Raw genomic sequence first — 16,101 nt, 5'->3', positions numbered from 1 at the left:
TCAGCCTCACGCAGGATAAGAAAAACTTGCACTCTGTCAGCAAGTCGGAAATTGTGAGAAAGTGAATACAGGCGAGCAGAAAGATATCATTGATGAAATTAGTGAATCTGCTGCCCTGAGGAAGAGACAGCACTGCACACCTACCAGCAGTAAAGATAAGAGGAGTCACAGAAAGAAGAGGAGTGATGATGGGATAACTTACTCTGTAAGCTGGGAAGGTTGGCGTCCTCTGGTTTGGTTTTGAGCAAGTGGGGCAAGCGCGTATACCTGTAGCCAAACCCACAGCCCTGCAAATCAAAGATGGGTCAGTCCTTAAAGCTGATCACTTTGACATCCTCGCACTAAACAGACACAAAGTTATCTTTTCTAGACCCTTACGATACCAGTGTGACAACTCACCAAAAATATTCACATATGACTGGTCAAGAGGAAGCACTGGAACACAGGTACGGGTGACAAGGCACAAAGAGACACCCAAAGAGAAAAGTGACATACTAATAGTGCCAGAACAATAGCAGGACAGGGAGATATTCATAGATACTGTACAGGGAACACGCCAATAAAATGCCAGTGAGGAAAATATGCGACAATGGATCGAACATTCAGACTGTAATAAATGTCTTTTTACCTTCCTTCTGCAGGTACAATTTGTATAGCCTTCTGAAGACAGCATTGCTGTATAAACTAACATGCAACTATTAAAAGTGCTGCCCTGACCAGAGAAAATACATTTCTATACATATAAACACCAGTTCGCTTTCTCAGCCAACAGCCTACTGTATATACATGTCACATCCTGCTTTCTTTAAATGGAGTGTTACAAAACACCAGGAGCAGGCACTACAGTACCTAAAAGGTTTGCATTTGCTCCTGAGGAAGCAATCAGTAACACAGAAGACAATGTCATCTGTTCCGAGATGGCTTTCACCATCACGACAGGCAACAGGGCCGTTGCTGGGATAGCAGCCGCCAGCCCACTGCACACGGCCTCCAGTGCCTGCAACAGATGGGGAGGTTTTGCTCCACGGCTTAGGAGGAAGGGGAGAGCAGATATGGTGGAATATGGCACTAAACAGACTCTCACCCTCCACAGCCGCACCAAGATCCAGTTGGTCTGGGCCCAGGGCCGCTGTTCGTAGGGGGCGAGAAGGTTCCTCATCATGGCCACACGCCTAGAGCAGAAACAGAGGCTAATATTACAATCTTATGTACCATCCAAACACTTCAGACCAGCACATGTTTGAGAGCAGAAAATCTTACATTTAACAAAAGATATAGGTGACAAGTACATCATGCAATAATTCTATTTTCAAATCTACCTTGAAGACTTTAAGCAAGGTACTCACTGCTCCTCAGGGATTCTCTCCACAGCCCTGAGGGATTGTGGGTAACACACATAACTGGCGAGAGCCTGCATCAGGGAGTCTTTGATGTCTGGGAAAGAAAATGCACAGTGATTCTAAAATTCCAACCCACAGAAAGCAGTAATTAACAAATTACCCTACCTAAAATAGCAGGTCACGTTTCCATAAGGTCTCATTCCTTCAGTATTGCACTGCACACCAAGTACATAAAGTACTGCACAGAACAATAAGGAACAATGTAGCCATTCCTCAAAATTACACCATGTAACCACATCCGTTTGCTCTTTTGCCTTTTTTGTGTCTATGTGTGTATGATCAGTAAATGGCGATTATTAAACAACTCTCATAAAATGGTGTTTCAATGGGGTATTGTAGAAGGTACAGTTTGTACCAGACAGCTCCATTGTTGTGGGGTCTGAATTCAACCTTACTTCTGTCTGTGAAGAGACAAGTTTTCGCTATGGTTCCTTCTACAGTCTAAAGATGTGATTCAGCTAAACTATAAAAGTAAATTCTACAAAAATAAGAAATTACACACACACACACACACACACAAAAAAAATCTCTGCTGTGCGTTTGTCCTAGAGTACACTGGAGTACACTGCAGCCCGCACTTCCCTGGATCGTTCTGTATCACCATGACTGCATCATAAGCAGTTTGTGAAGATAGATAGGAAAGACTGAAATCTCTCCCATTAAATGACTTTTACATTTTTTATATTTATAAAAAAAAAAAAAAAAAAAAAAAAAAAAAAAAATCCAACAGAAAACTGATAAGGACTTCACTACAAAGAAAGTAAGATATCAAGCAGACAGAATTCCAATAGAAAAACCAGTTATTTCAAATTTGTATGTCAGATATAGAGGGAAGTGATGAATATCAGCACCTAATTGCTTTTATTGATGTCAACAAGCTCCATATTAAGAAACTAAGACCTGAAACGTCACAGAAAATTGCATTTAAGAGGTATCTCAAATGTATGAGCAATACAAGAGGATGTGTATTTTTGAACACAAAACACTGAACGTTTAAACTAAATCTTCGGAAGTGCACAAACCCCATAACTTTATTTTGGTTTCAAGTGAAGAAATGTAATTATACAGTTACACATATAGAGAAATTAACCCAAATGATAAATTGCATACTTGGTAGCTATATTAAGTTAACATTTCCCATTAAATGAGTTTCTTGTAACAGATTACTACTGCATTTTTTGGCAGTGTTAAAATGATTTTTTCATTTTCCCTGCAGGTAAAAGAAATAGATAAAGCACTAAGACAGACAGACTTGGAAATGGAAGCAGAATAAAGAGAGCAGGTTAATACATAAATGTCAGGAATGCTAGCAGGGTCTATAAGCAGAGGAATGCATACTGTATGAATTATTTACACTTGTGCACTTCATCAGTATAGCTAAATTCTGTAATACGCAACGTAATAAAATTAATTTTATCGTTCCTCACCCACATCTCCTTGTCACAGCTCACCTGAGGAACAGATGTTGAGTTATTAGATCACCTGTGTGTGTTTTCATGAATGAACACTGACCTGTGCCCACAATGCGGGGGTCTGCAAAATGTTTTGCCAGGATGGCAGCAAGCTGAGTAAGGGTATCCTCATACCCTAGAAGGAAGGAAAAACAAGTGACCTTTAACAAAAAGTCTAACTTCATCACGCCAGCCGCAGACCACAAATCGGAGTCTGAATAACCCACAAACGCAGCCTGTACAAAGTCACTGCTCAAGGAGGGCGGCAGGTAGAGCAGTGGGTAGAACTGCCTCCTTGGACTCAAATTCAAATCCCCCTTCCTGCTGTATACCCTCAATCATGATACTTACATGGATTTACTCCAGCAAAGAGGGAGAGAGGGAAAAAAAAAAAAATAATAAAAAATAAAATTAAAAAAAAAAAAAAATCACCCAGCTGCATAAATTGGCAAGAAGCTTAACAGCTTAAGTTGCTTTGGGGACATAAGCTAAATCAAGGGTGTCCAACTTGTGGCCCAAGGCCTGCATGCAGCCTGCCATAAGACAAAATGCATCCAGAGACAACATTTGGAAGTTTTTAACATACACTATAACTACAATGGATGGATGTGCAGTTGAGTCGAGCCCGACTCATAGTGACCACTCGCGTGGTTTCCAAGACAAAGGAAGAATGGAAGTGGTTTTCCAGTGCTTTCTTCCATACATGTTTGGGGGGTGCAAACATGGGAGAACCAAGAAAACCCCACACACTCTCAACAGAACTCAAATTCCACACCCATCAAGCAGCTTAGGATCTGTGTCACCGGCTTTACATGCTGTGCAAACATGTCCCCCTACCCACAATACTGTAAATTCTATTACCATTGGTAAAATATTTTCCATATCAGATGACTTTTAACTAGCAGTTAAAGTAATCAACAGTGTTGTACTGTAGAGCAAACTATTTTTCCAATTAGACTTTCAAAATTCCACACCTTACTATGATTTTTACATATGTGGCCCTCAAACCAATTCACAGAAGTGACTGTGGTCCTTGACAAAAAAAAGGTTAGACACCCCTGAGCTAAACAAACAAATAAAATATGTAAAACATCTCAGAGGACCATATTACAATTCTGAGCCAACAAAACAAACACACCTGGTCCAGAGGAATCAAACTGATGGAAGGAACTAACTGCACTGAATACAAAATTTAATATACCACTTGAATTAAGAAAAAAAAGCAAAAAAGGACGTAGAGATTTGCATGTCTAAAGTACTAGAATGATAGTTGCCATTTGTGTTAAGGGTCAATACCACTGTTCAGTGCAATTTCATTCTGTGGCCTAAGAAAAGGCACCTGGAAGCTCCTCCATACAGTTAGAGGGGCTAAAGTAGTTCTTGAGGGCGCTGTAGCTGTTCATGGCAACGTTGAGGTAGAATTCTGGGGTGAAGGCGAACAGGGAGCCGGTGGCGTCAGCGTGCTCAATGGTGCGGATACAGACCCGCAGCAGCCAATACACATCCAGCATCTTCTCCTGGACACAAAGGGCAGCGTGGTTTGTCAGTGTGTGATTGTGAAATACAGGTGCAGAGCAGCACAACTTTTAAATTCTGTCATCATTTGTGCGGTTGCTTGACCAGCAGATGGAAGCAGTACAGTAGGAAAACAATTCCTCTAGAAGAAAGTTCTCTTACTCTAGGCACTTGAATTATGGTTGAGAGTGCTGCTGTATAAAGCCCCTCAAATGCTCTCATCCAAGGAAATCTACAGTATCCTGTGCTATAATGTGCCCTCTGGCCCATATTCAAATACAAAAGAAATTCAGAAACAGAGGTAACAAATATACCAGCTAAAGGAATAACACAACTTTTCTGGGCCATAAATTGTAAAGATTTTTGTTCTTAAGACAAAAATTTTGTCACTGCATGTCATTTCTTTATATATACATATTATACAAAACTGTATTGTTTTAAATGACAAAGGAAAGTATAAAAAAGATAAATATTAGACGAGGGGGGGAAAAAGAAAACAGTTGCTGTTACAAATATGGAGCTTATCCATTCATGTCTGGCCTCGTTTCCGAGTTGGGCCCAGTGACAGCTGGACTTTGCTAGCTGGCAAGGAGAGGCTCATGTTTGGTTCTGAGCCTGAAATCCAATCCAGGTCACTTTGGTGCTGGCCAGAGAGCGGACAGCAATGTACCTTGGAGTAGATGGCGGCATTAATCCAGGCCAGCCGCCGACTAAGGTGGTTCAGTTTCTCTGCAAAGACCTTCTGGCTCTTCTGTAGCTCTTCCAAGATGTCTGGTCTCTGCAGGAGGGAGGAAAGGGTTTTTGGAGCACAGCATCAAAACAGCCCCACATCAGAACAGCTTAAAATAGACACCCGGTAAGACAGCCGTCACCCTTCTTGCAAAGCCGTCTGGAACAAGCATGGGTGGGTTCATACCTTGCTTGGGCAACGAGCTATCTTCTCCTCTGTGTCTTTCAGTGCCACTGCATATTCGTGAACGTCATCTGAGACCACAACCATCTGTAAAGCATCATACAGTGTCAGAGATCTACCCCCTTCTGAATGACAGCAGTTCCAAAGAGGCACTTGAAACCTCACTAGGAGAACCAGTTTTTCAAAGCATGGACATTTCATTCATTAAAATTAAACAAACCTTTTTAGCACAGAAATTCCTGTGGTATTTCTACAGACACACATGCACAAATCAGTCAAAAGCAGGACCGTGCCCTTCCACTGAACACACTTCCTCAAAAAAGGGTTGCATTTGAGTTAGGAAACACGCTGGATTTCATCAGGACTACTGTGACTAACAAAAACTTGTTTACTCCCACAAATCGCCTAACATTAAATGACAGCAGGCAAGGTCAGTAAAACGACACGGCACCAAGAAATGAACGGCTACCCCAGGGCCTCGGCACCTTAGACCAAGAGGAGCGGCAGGAGACTCCGCCATACCACTATTATATCTGTCTTGCAAAGGACACATCGGTCAAAGCAATAAGAACAGTATTTGAGAGCTTCTCAGCAGGCATCCAGAGCTATTCAGACTGTTCGGGCAGAGCTACCACATGAAGCAAGGTTTGAATGGACTGAGACTAAAGGGCATTTACAAGCAAAACCTGTGTTATTAGTGTTACATGTATGGCGAACACTTACTGAAAGCCGTAAAATCGGCCACTACGGAACGCATATTTTTTGGTTATTGTAGTGTGGGTGACAATAGGCATTCCTAATCTACAGAGAATATTAAAAATGCATCGATATTAACAACTGAAAATTCACGGAAAACTGTTTTTGCTTGTTTGTTTGCGTCAGTTATGCAAGCCCAGCTAATAAGAAAATGCCTCCAACCTATTTGTTTACATAAACAGTTCATGACAGCAGGAGCTATTTATAACAGATAAGGGCAACAATTCATTGTTTGGCAAAATTTGCATAGAATCAAAATTTGCATCTATTTTTCAAGCCAATCACGCAGCAATTCCGACACAGTAGGGTCTTATTCAAGTCTAACAGAGTACGAATGTCAAGCTCTGCACATGTGACACTGTCAATAGCTTCACTTAACATATAAAAACCATTCTACCATTGTGGAGAACAAAAATATGCCCATACCTCTAGAGGAGTCTGCTTGGTGTCTGCTGAGAAATACACAGCCAGAGGTACCAGTAGAAACCTCACTTTGCACTTTGTTCAACCTTTACACAAACAAAATGCTATGTTCTTGTATACCCATCTAAGCACAGCATTAGAAAAGTATGTATTACAATGTGTAGGGCTGATAGCCCCATGTAAAAAAAAAAAAAATGTATTGCCTCAGACATGATTACACTCGATATATTAATATGTGGGATTCTCGATGATGCCATTTTCAATTGGAAGATACAACCCGTTTGCCTCTGACAATAACCTCAACGCTCTATGTAGAATACGGTCCGTCGATATTGCTCATGCTGCCATTTGACAGTGACTATTATTTTATATTATGCCAACAAATCCAACACTGACAGAAACTGTAGAGCCAATAACCACTGAGATGCTACATCTCAGGCATAAAACATAATAAAGTTAGCAGGACATGGAACTTAATCCATCCATACTGCTGGTAGATGATCACAATAAATCGGCCTGACAAAATTGATGAATGTATTTTAATAACTACAGTGTCTGTTGCATCTGAAGAAGCTTTACGGAATCCTCCCTGTTGAAAAGTTAGCTATTTCCAGTATGGCCCTTGCATCAACTAAATAGCTTGAAAGGTGACTTAAGAAAAGGGTTCCGTCTCCCTGGATCTGCACCCAGAGAACAGGAATATGAAGAGACGTCTTTGGTCAGCTTGTCACAGATAATAACCCAACACCAGTTGTAATCCGTTCATCTGAACAGTAGTAAAGTGGCTGAGTCAGTCTGAGAGTCACAATAGTTTGCATCCCATGTAGACTGAATTGTTAATCAGTGTTCCCACCTATTCTTTTATGATATTCCGGAAGAAGCAGGGGTATTGCAGAAATATGTATCATTTCATTTGAACTGATGAGTAATAACTGAGTCACTGATACATAGCATTTAGTACCTTGTCAACCATAATGAAAAACACCATGAAAATCCATTTATGTTCAATTAACTTTGGACTCATTTGGGTATTACTGGAAAGCAAGTACTATACTGCAATTGGTGATAGTGAGGTCATATTCAAAAATTATTCAGTTATAGTTTTATTTGTTGCACCTTTAACGTTCACAGTGGGGTCAAATGAAATATCGTAAAAGTTTCATCAGGTGCAAAACTATGACAGTGCAGTTTTGTTGTTGCATTGTGGTAATATGTATGAAGTAAAACAAATTTACTGAATTTACAAACAGGAATAAAGTATAACAAGAGTTTTCTTTTTTGGAGTGGGTAAAGGAGGGACCTGAAGGCAGCCAATTTGAGTTTCAGGAAGGACCCCAGTTTTGTACTTTATAGCATCATACTTAATCTTCATATTGCATCAAGAGGTATAATTGCTCAAGACTGCAGGCCTTTCAGATAAAGTATCAACTATGCAATGAAATGAAAAAATACTGCATCACCGCAAAAAGGGTTAAACAGATGGTACTTTTGGCGACTGGGAGTACATAAAAAGAAAATCCTGACCTCCATCACTTTGGGTCGATTTCATGAGAATGGTATGAAATGTAATAAAAAGGTATTACCTATTGGGAGAGACTTAGTGACTAATATCCTGTGACAGAAACTCTCTGTGAATGGCTTAAGCTTATTAAAGATGAGGAACACATCACAGGAACCCTACTTGAAAAATAAAGGGGACAATATGTCCTTTCAGAATTTCCCTTGTGCCACATGAGCACCTCCAAATGAGCTCCAAGACAGAGCATGCAGTTCCAAGTAGGACCAGGCATGTGTGTGTGTATAATATTTTTAATGGTTCATCCAGTAAAAAAAAAAGAAAAGAAAAGTTTATGACCCCTTCTTGCCTTTTCAGCTGATGCCAGGAAAATTATGCTGAACAGGTAAACAGCTCCAGAAGTAAACCTTCTCAGATGTCCTTAGTTATAACCACTGAAAAAGCTGAAGCTTCTCAGCTGCAAAGTATTTCCACTGTAACTCAGAGAAAACGAGGGAGAAAAAGCTGCTGAACCCACATACCTGTCACTCGGTGCAGTTCCATTTTCCTGGCAATGATTTAGTACTTACCAGTGGACTCAAAGCTGTTCTCATAAATTATACCTTGAAACATCACCCTGAGCTTTAAAACACCCACTGCCAACGCTTCAATCCTGCCTCTGTTTGGTGCTTCACTATCTCTGTCCACTCAGTTTCTGTGATAACGTGTACATTCCTTTGCCCTTCACAAATATGCCCGTGTCACCACTTAGCCCAAACAACCTTTTCATGTAGCCTCAACTGACTTCTCTTACCTTTCCCAGCTGCTGGTGGACACTCAAGTTGTACATCATCACAATGCCATCAAGGATCTCCAGCAGGGACTTCTCTGTAATTGTGTGGTCAGACTCTTCTGGTGGTCGCCCCAGCAAAAGTCCATCATTACCATGGCTTCCCTCAACTAGGTATGGGGTACAGAAGGTTTGGGATAAGGTACATAGGAAACATCTCCTATGGCTGTCTTCAGGTTGACACAGCAAAGATTACAAAGGTCAGGACAGTTTCCAAAAGCAGCACAATTACTTCCTTCTACCTTCTTTTTCTGTCTTCATTTTTTCCTACAAATGAATAACACTTTGGACTTGTTGAAACAGACAGCATTACAGAAACTTACTGTCCTCTTCTGTTCTCTGCTCAACAGTGAGAGTGCGAACTTTGACCTTCTCCGGTGGCACAAGAGGTCGGCGAGGGGTCATGAGGCTGACGGCAGCTGTGCTAAGAAAGCGGTTAGCTCTACCCAGTGTCGGGGAGCTCAGCCAGCTGGGCCGGGCCAGGGCACCCCCCATGGCTGTGGCACCAGAAGGTCTCTGTTGACCACAAAGAGAGACACGCAGACCTGTCTGTCTGCCTGAGCATTTCCGCTCCACAAAATGAAAAGCTAAACAACATTTTAATGACATCAATATGAGACATAGTAAATCATGAAAATCAGCAATAAAAGCCCAAATAATGACAACAATAATCCATATTAACACTTGCATTCAACTGGTCACTCAAAAACACCCAACAGTGTCACCAGGACCTCCAAGTGTGTTGACCAGTTACCCTGACCATACCTGAGCTGCACCACTCTCCTCATCCTCATCTAGGTCATCCATGGAAGTGGCCTGGATTTCAGCAGGGTCAATAATAATGTTGGCTTTGGAGGCCAAGTCATCTGAAATGCATGAAAAATCCCACACGACAACAATGAGAGTCACTAAAACACTCAAGCAGTGTTTATTCTCCATGTTTAAATAACACGTTTCAAAAGTAAGTAAGCCAAACTTTAACAGATTATAAACCACTGATGCGGACATTGACAGGTGCCAGTGCGTCTCTCCCTGACGAACTGAACACGTTTTACGGCCGTTTCGAGCTCGCAGACAAAGACCCACCAGTACGAGCTCCCACAGCGCTGCATGACTCCAGTCTCACAGTCTCTGTGGCACAAGTGAGAAAAACTTTTAGCCAAGTCAACATCTGCAAAGCTGCTGGTCCAGATGGAATTTCAGGGCGAGTTTTAAAAACATGCACTGAGCAACTGGCTACTGTCTTCACGGACATATTTAACACCTACTTAAAAAGCTCAACTGTACCCGTTTCAAAAAGACCACCATTATCCCCATTCCTAAGAAAAACAAAGTGAGCTGCCTTAATGACTATCGCCCAGTAGCACTGACCCCCATTGCAATGAAATGCTTTAAGAGGCTAGTGCTGGGACACATTAAGGACACCATCCCAGACACTTTGGACCCACTGCAGTTTGCCTACTGCCACAATAGATCCAGTGAAGACGCAATATCACAAACACTTCACACCACTCTGGTTCACCTGGACAATAAAAACTGCTATGAGAGGCTATTATTTGTAGACTATAGCTCAGCATTTAACACCATCATCCCGACCAAGCTGATACACAAACTACTAAGTCTGGGACCGAGTGCCACACTGTGCGATTGGATCCTGGATTTCCTTACCAACAGACCCCAGCATGTGCGGATTGGCAGAAATACCTGCTCCCCACTGACCCTCAATACTGGCACTCCATAGGGAAGCGTCCTGAGCCCAGTTCTGTATTCCTTGTTCACACATGACTGTGTGGCCAGTCACAGCTCCAACACCATCATAAAGTTTGCTGACGATACCAGCATTGTGGGTCTGATCACCAACAACAGTGAGATGGCCTACAGAGAGGAGGTGAGGCTCCTGGCAGAGTGGTACCAGGACAACAACAACCTGTCTCTCAATGTCAGTAAAACTAAGGAGCTGGTGATTGACTTCAGGAAACAGGATACTACATAGAAGGGGACATTGTAGAAAGGATCAACAGCTTCAGACTCCTAGAGGTCACCCTCACTGCCGAACTCACATGGACTGAGCACACAGCATCAACCATCAAAAAGGCCCCTCAATGTCTCCACTTCCTCAGGCATCTGAAGAAAGCCAGGATGTCCACCACAGTCCTCACCACTTTCTACAGGTGTGCTGTGGAGTCCATCCTCACAGGGTGTATTACGTCCTGGTGTGGCAGCTGCTCCATACAGGACAAGAAAGCCCTATAGGGGGTGGTCAGAACAGCTCAGGAAATCATCGGCACACAGGTACCAGCAGTCCAGGACACCTACACCACACGCGGCCTCAGAAAGACGATGCGCATCGTGAAAGATCATAGTCACCCCCCACGGGCACTTTTCTCTTTTCTGCCATCTGGAAAGTGGCTTAGGTCTATTCGAACCCGCACTGCTAGGTACAGGAACAGCTTTAACCCCAGTGCTGTAAGAGTATACAACACTCACCAATGTGCCACCTTTTGTAACTAGAGTTGGACTGCTCCTTCCAGGCACATTGGTAGATTACACTGTCACTTGAAGGATTCTCACATTCTGAGTTCTCTGGCTGTCTACTGTTATTTATTGTTACTATTGTTACTGTTATTTATTGTTATTAGCATTACTCACTGTCATTGTCATTGTTTTGTGCAGTATTTCTATTGTTTTTGTTCATAGTCTGAGCAGGAACATTCAAGAAGAATTTCATGATACTTGTACATGGTACGTGTACCTATGACAATAAACTTGAAACCTGAAGTGCACAAGGATGGAACGCTGGACAGAAACACAAAAAAAAAAAAAAAAGGCATTTGAAATATTATAAAAACAGACACCAAAATTTTTCTATTTTAATTACATTATTACAACACAGAAGGAATCTGATCAAACACACCACACCGGTTATACTGATAATAAACTTTAGTCTAGCATAGGTGTGAATTTAAAACATTGTTATACTAGTATCAGCGTGCAGAAAATGTATTAGTTATGAACGAGTCACATCTCGCTGATTCAACAAGAAAGAGGGGCACTTTGGAATGGAATACACCAGCTTTTCCACGTCACTACCAAACGCTCTTAAACTACACTGATGAGATTGAGTTCAGAATTATGCATTTCAAATAAGAATCTATTTTCAAAGCTTCAGTACGAAAAAGTACAGTCCAAAAGAAGGCCATCCTAGTTAGTGATTTCTTAGAAGGCAGGCAAAAATGCAGACATAAAAGCCAACTGCATCATCAAGACAGTTTTCCATCTTTTTAATTAGTAAATTTGATGTAATAACACTTCAAAAGTGGGCCTGTAATAGCCCATCATTTTACCATAAATACAATACTCATGCACACATGCATTTGGTTTCCTACAAAATTTAGTGACTAGGGTAATTGACTGATTTAGTGTAATCACATCTACAAGAGGACTCCACCATCAGTGAAACAGGATAATGTTGAAATGTGTAAACCCACACTTGGGGATTACCTAACATATGCATTTCCTCCCTTTCACGGTCCTCATCCATCACACCTAGACTGAGATGACAGTAAACTGGAGACGAAGACACTGAAATTCATTCCGTTTCAGATCTAATTAATAACAATGACGAAACACCTGAAGACGTGCAGAGGTTAGTGTAAAAGCAGCCATCATCCTGTAGAGGTGCGGGTCCAGGCACAGGCAGGGCAAGGAGCCGTGAGAGACAAGTCCAACAGAGGAGCACTGGAACAGCAGGGAGACCAAAGCGCACCAGCAAATAAAACCCAAAGAAATATTGTTTCATTTTTGTGATGCTTGATGCGCTGGAGGCTTCATTACACCTCCAGAAGTGACCTCTAAGTGGCTATAAATCGTGTTTACTCTAGTGATCGACCAGGGTGTAAATCAGCAACTCTATAAAAGATGAAAGGTCCAATCCATAAATCTGTAACATGTTATGGCTACACAGGTCTCTGTCAGAGATGGGGAAAGAACTGAGAAACAGGGACATTTACAGGCAGCTACCAGTCAGCGGTTCCACAGCACATTACCTAGGCTCAACCGAGGCCTGCGATCCCCCATCAAGTTACTCCAACTGGTGACATGAACGTTTTGACTGAGTCTCGTGAAGGCCTCAATCCCCTGGCACACTGTGTGCTTATTAGACCTGGAGCAGTCACAGGCATGACAGATGGGATCAGGACTCAGCTGTGGCCCTGAACTCACCACAAAAGGATTTTTGTTACATGAAAGTCTAGTAAGTTTACTCCCGCCTGAGGTTGGGGGTCTTGCATTGACTAGAGCTACTGCATAACCCCTTCAGGGTCCCAAGTTCAAATTCTGATCCTTCTGCAGCCCCTTTGAGCAAGCTACTTACCATGAATTGCTTCAGTAAAAACTATCCAACTGTATAAATGAGTAAACATTTAAGCTACGTACAATGTACAAACCCAACATTATAAGTTGCCTTGAAGAAAAGAGCCAGCTAAATAAATTAAATTAAATATAATCGTAATATTGTGTTACATCAGACCAGGATCCAGGAATTCAGAACTATTACAGAGATCTAGTGAGTTTAAACAGGTCTGATCAGGAATTATACAGAAACTACATGCATGATGCCTTTTTTTAATCATAACTTAGAGAAAGAGGGGAAAATGTTGCTAATTTTGCTGATTGAAGAGGATGGGGTTATGTACAAAAGGACCTCATATCTGCTCAGCCACAGGGTTCAGGAGGTTCAAGTGTCTGTATGATGGTGACGACAAGGAGGTTGCAGAGATCAATAAGGACCTCCAGCCATGGCGCAATCGGAAGACAGAAAGGCAGGAGTTTGAAGGTTAGATCAATAAGTCAACATGGTGGCTCAACAAAATTTTTTTTTTTTTTTTTTAAAAAAAAAAAAACAAGTCTGCCACAGAAACATGATGTTACTGAGGGAATCACCACCACTCTGATCAATGAAGTCTAAAAACACTCCTCAAAACAAGCAAAAAAAAAAAAAGAAAATGCCAAAAAAACTGAGCATTTTGTAAAACTGAGGAAAATAAAAATAGGCAGAGGGAAGCTCAGTCACAGGACCCCAGCAGGAAGAGGAGAACGGCGAGTTTCCACACACCACTTGTGCGGAGTGCAATTAAACAAACTGTCAGATGAAACAGCTCTCCACATCACATCTGCAGACGGAGCCCTGAGTTACAGCGCTGTAAAGACCCGACTGTTCCTGCAGTGTGGACGTGGCGGCAACCTTCCCCGCCTCCCCAGCCAATCTCACAGACCAGATCCCAGAAAACCAGACACCCATATGGTTTATTATCTGGGGGGGGGGGGGGGGAAATAAGACATAAAGAAGAAAAAACAAAAGCAAGTAAATGCGTCACTGAGAAAGTTATCATCTATCCCTATACAGCCAGGCTGTAAATCTTGGACCTTCTCTCATGCAACCAAATTACACAGAAAGAAATCAATACCCATCAGTTTTTATTTCCTTCTTGATGTGGACTGACTACAGGTCCAGCATCCACCCCACGCTTCTGCCAGACAAAGAGCACTGCCTAGCCTTAAGATCGCCAATTCATGCTTTAAGGAAAATGCACCACCGTGTCTGAGGCTCTAGTGCCACAGGACATCATTTCCAAAGCTTTCAAAATATAAAGACTAAGAAATCTGACATTTATGTGCAAATTATTGCAAGGCAAAGAAGTACTTTTCATCTCCAATTTCATCTCGCACAAAGTCTATATCTGTATCCCTCTTCCTCTACATAAGCGTCTGTTCTCGCACTCAAGTGAGAAAGGCAGAATTGCCATGTGATACAGACACCGATTTATCGCACCAAAGGTTAAAATGGAAACGATCACAGAACAGCAGAAATCACACTAAATTTCATAGGAAGCCATGCTTTTCCTCTTTACCTTTTTGAGTAATAAAAATAGAGCAACTAAGGCAACCCCTTTTTACACAGATGTATAAAAAAGGAGAGCATGTCTCTTTTCTAGTAGTTGATGCTGTCGTTTATATTTACCTTAGTACAAGTATGTGACAGAATGTACAATGTATGAAAGTAACAATAAGAGGAACCAGCAGAAGACCGACTACAGCGTTGGCAGTCGCACTGCTTTTCGAAACAAGGAACACTACTCCCTCCAGTGGACAACTGAAACATATTTTGCTGGATATGGTGAAATATTTTGACATCATCTGTCCGTCCATGAACGGTACCCGCATGTCCATTGCATGATCACAGGACCAAAGTGCTCGAGAGCCTATCACAGAAGCACAGGGTGCAAGGCAGGTACACCATGAATGAAAAACCCATCACAGCATTTTAACATGAAGTTTAGTTTTCATTTTAAGATGAACGTCAAAGGCTCACAAGCCTGAATGTAACAGTCAGGCACAATGAAGTTGAACAAAAAAAAAAACATAAGAAAAAAAAATGCATAATGTCTATTAGAAAAACAAATTTGTTTTCATTGTGTTTCACAGAAGTACTCAGTCCACTCTTTCTGCAAGAATCCTTATGACTTAAACTACAGTAATACCATGATAAGATGTTGCTCCTAAAATATTTAGTCACTAAATTCTTCTGACTACATGCCATAAAGGTGGCTGGCAAGAACATACCTTTGAGAGTCTTCTTGAGGTGAGAGAGCAGTCCCCCTAAACGCTGCAGGTCAAAGTAGTCCACCTTGCCGTTGTAGAAGAGCTGTGGAGGAACATAGGCCTCTAAGAGACCGAGAGAGAGAGTTACAAATAAAAGTGCACAGTTTTGTATACAACTGTTGTAAATCAATCCTGTCAGGAGCTGGAAACAAGACAAAAGCCAACCGTAAAACCTAGAGAAACACTGACTACAGCAGGTATCAGGAACAACTGATGGAGGAACTTGTTGAAAACACAGAAGAGTTCTAATGTTTTAAAAAACAAAGTTAATTCAGCTGTAACAAAGTCATACAAGTCAAGTAAACCCAGCATTTGTGTTCTTGACAGTTACATTACTTCAGTTACACAGCAACTGGCATCAGAGACGGAAAGAGACAGAACAGATTGCATAAAGCACTTTCTCCTCCTCACCTTCGCTAGGGACCGTCCCTGGGATCTTCCGCTTTCCTTCGTCCCAGTAGCTCCTGACAGCAGCAATGAGGCGGTGCAGGAAACAGACCATGTATTCCGGTGGACACAGCACCGTCGGGTTCTAACGGGCGCACGTAAGGAAGAATTTCAAAACCTCCCCCAGAGTTCCCCATAGTCAGAAATCCAGTCCCTTTAACCACACTTCCAATGCATGAGACACAGCTTAG

The 16,101-nt window shown here is 41.8% G+C and overlaps 1 protein-coding gene across 2 annotated transcripts in view; it reads right to left on the bottom strand.

Moving 5' to 3' along the window:
* Window positions 1-16,101, bottom strand: part of rnf123 (ring finger protein 123) — a 94,978-nt gene that overhangs the window by 68,366 nt on the left and 10,511 nt on the right. For both annotated transcript variants that reach the window (XM_018725615.2, XM_018725613.2), the window contains exons 20-31: window positions 15,875-15,995; window positions 15,425-15,526; window positions 9,569-9,669; window positions 9,127-9,319; window positions 8,768-8,913; window positions 5,283-5,366; window positions 5,037-5,144; window positions 4,191-4,368; window positions 2,913-2,987; window positions 1,347-1,434; window positions 1,085-1,172; window positions 203-287 (exon numbers count right to left, since the gene is read on the bottom strand). In XM_018725615.2, coding sequence (XP_018581131.2) covers window positions 203-287; window positions 1,085-1,172; window positions 1,347-1,434; window positions 2,913-2,987; window positions 4,191-4,368; window positions 5,037-5,144; window positions 5,283-5,366; window positions 8,768-8,913; window positions 9,127-9,319; window positions 9,569-9,669; window positions 15,425-15,526; window positions 15,875-15,995 — 1,369 coding nt within the window. The remainder of the gene's footprint in view (window positions 1-202; window positions 288-1,084; window positions 1,173-1,346; window positions 1,435-2,912; window positions 2,988-4,190; window positions 4,369-5,036; window positions 5,145-5,282; window positions 5,367-8,767; window positions 8,914-9,126; window positions 9,320-9,568; window positions 9,670-15,424; window positions 15,527-15,874; window positions 15,996-16,101) is intronic.

The sequence above is a fragment of the Scleropages formosus genome, chromosome 22 (assembly GCF_900964775.1).
Source record: "Scleropages formosus chromosome 22, fSclFor1.1, whole genome shotgun sequence".
In the NCBI taxonomy this organism is placed as follows: Eukaryota; Metazoa; Chordata; class Actinopteri; order Osteoglossiformes; family Osteoglossidae; genus Scleropages; species Scleropages formosus.
This window is presented reverse-complemented; position numbering and strand designations above follow the sequence as displayed.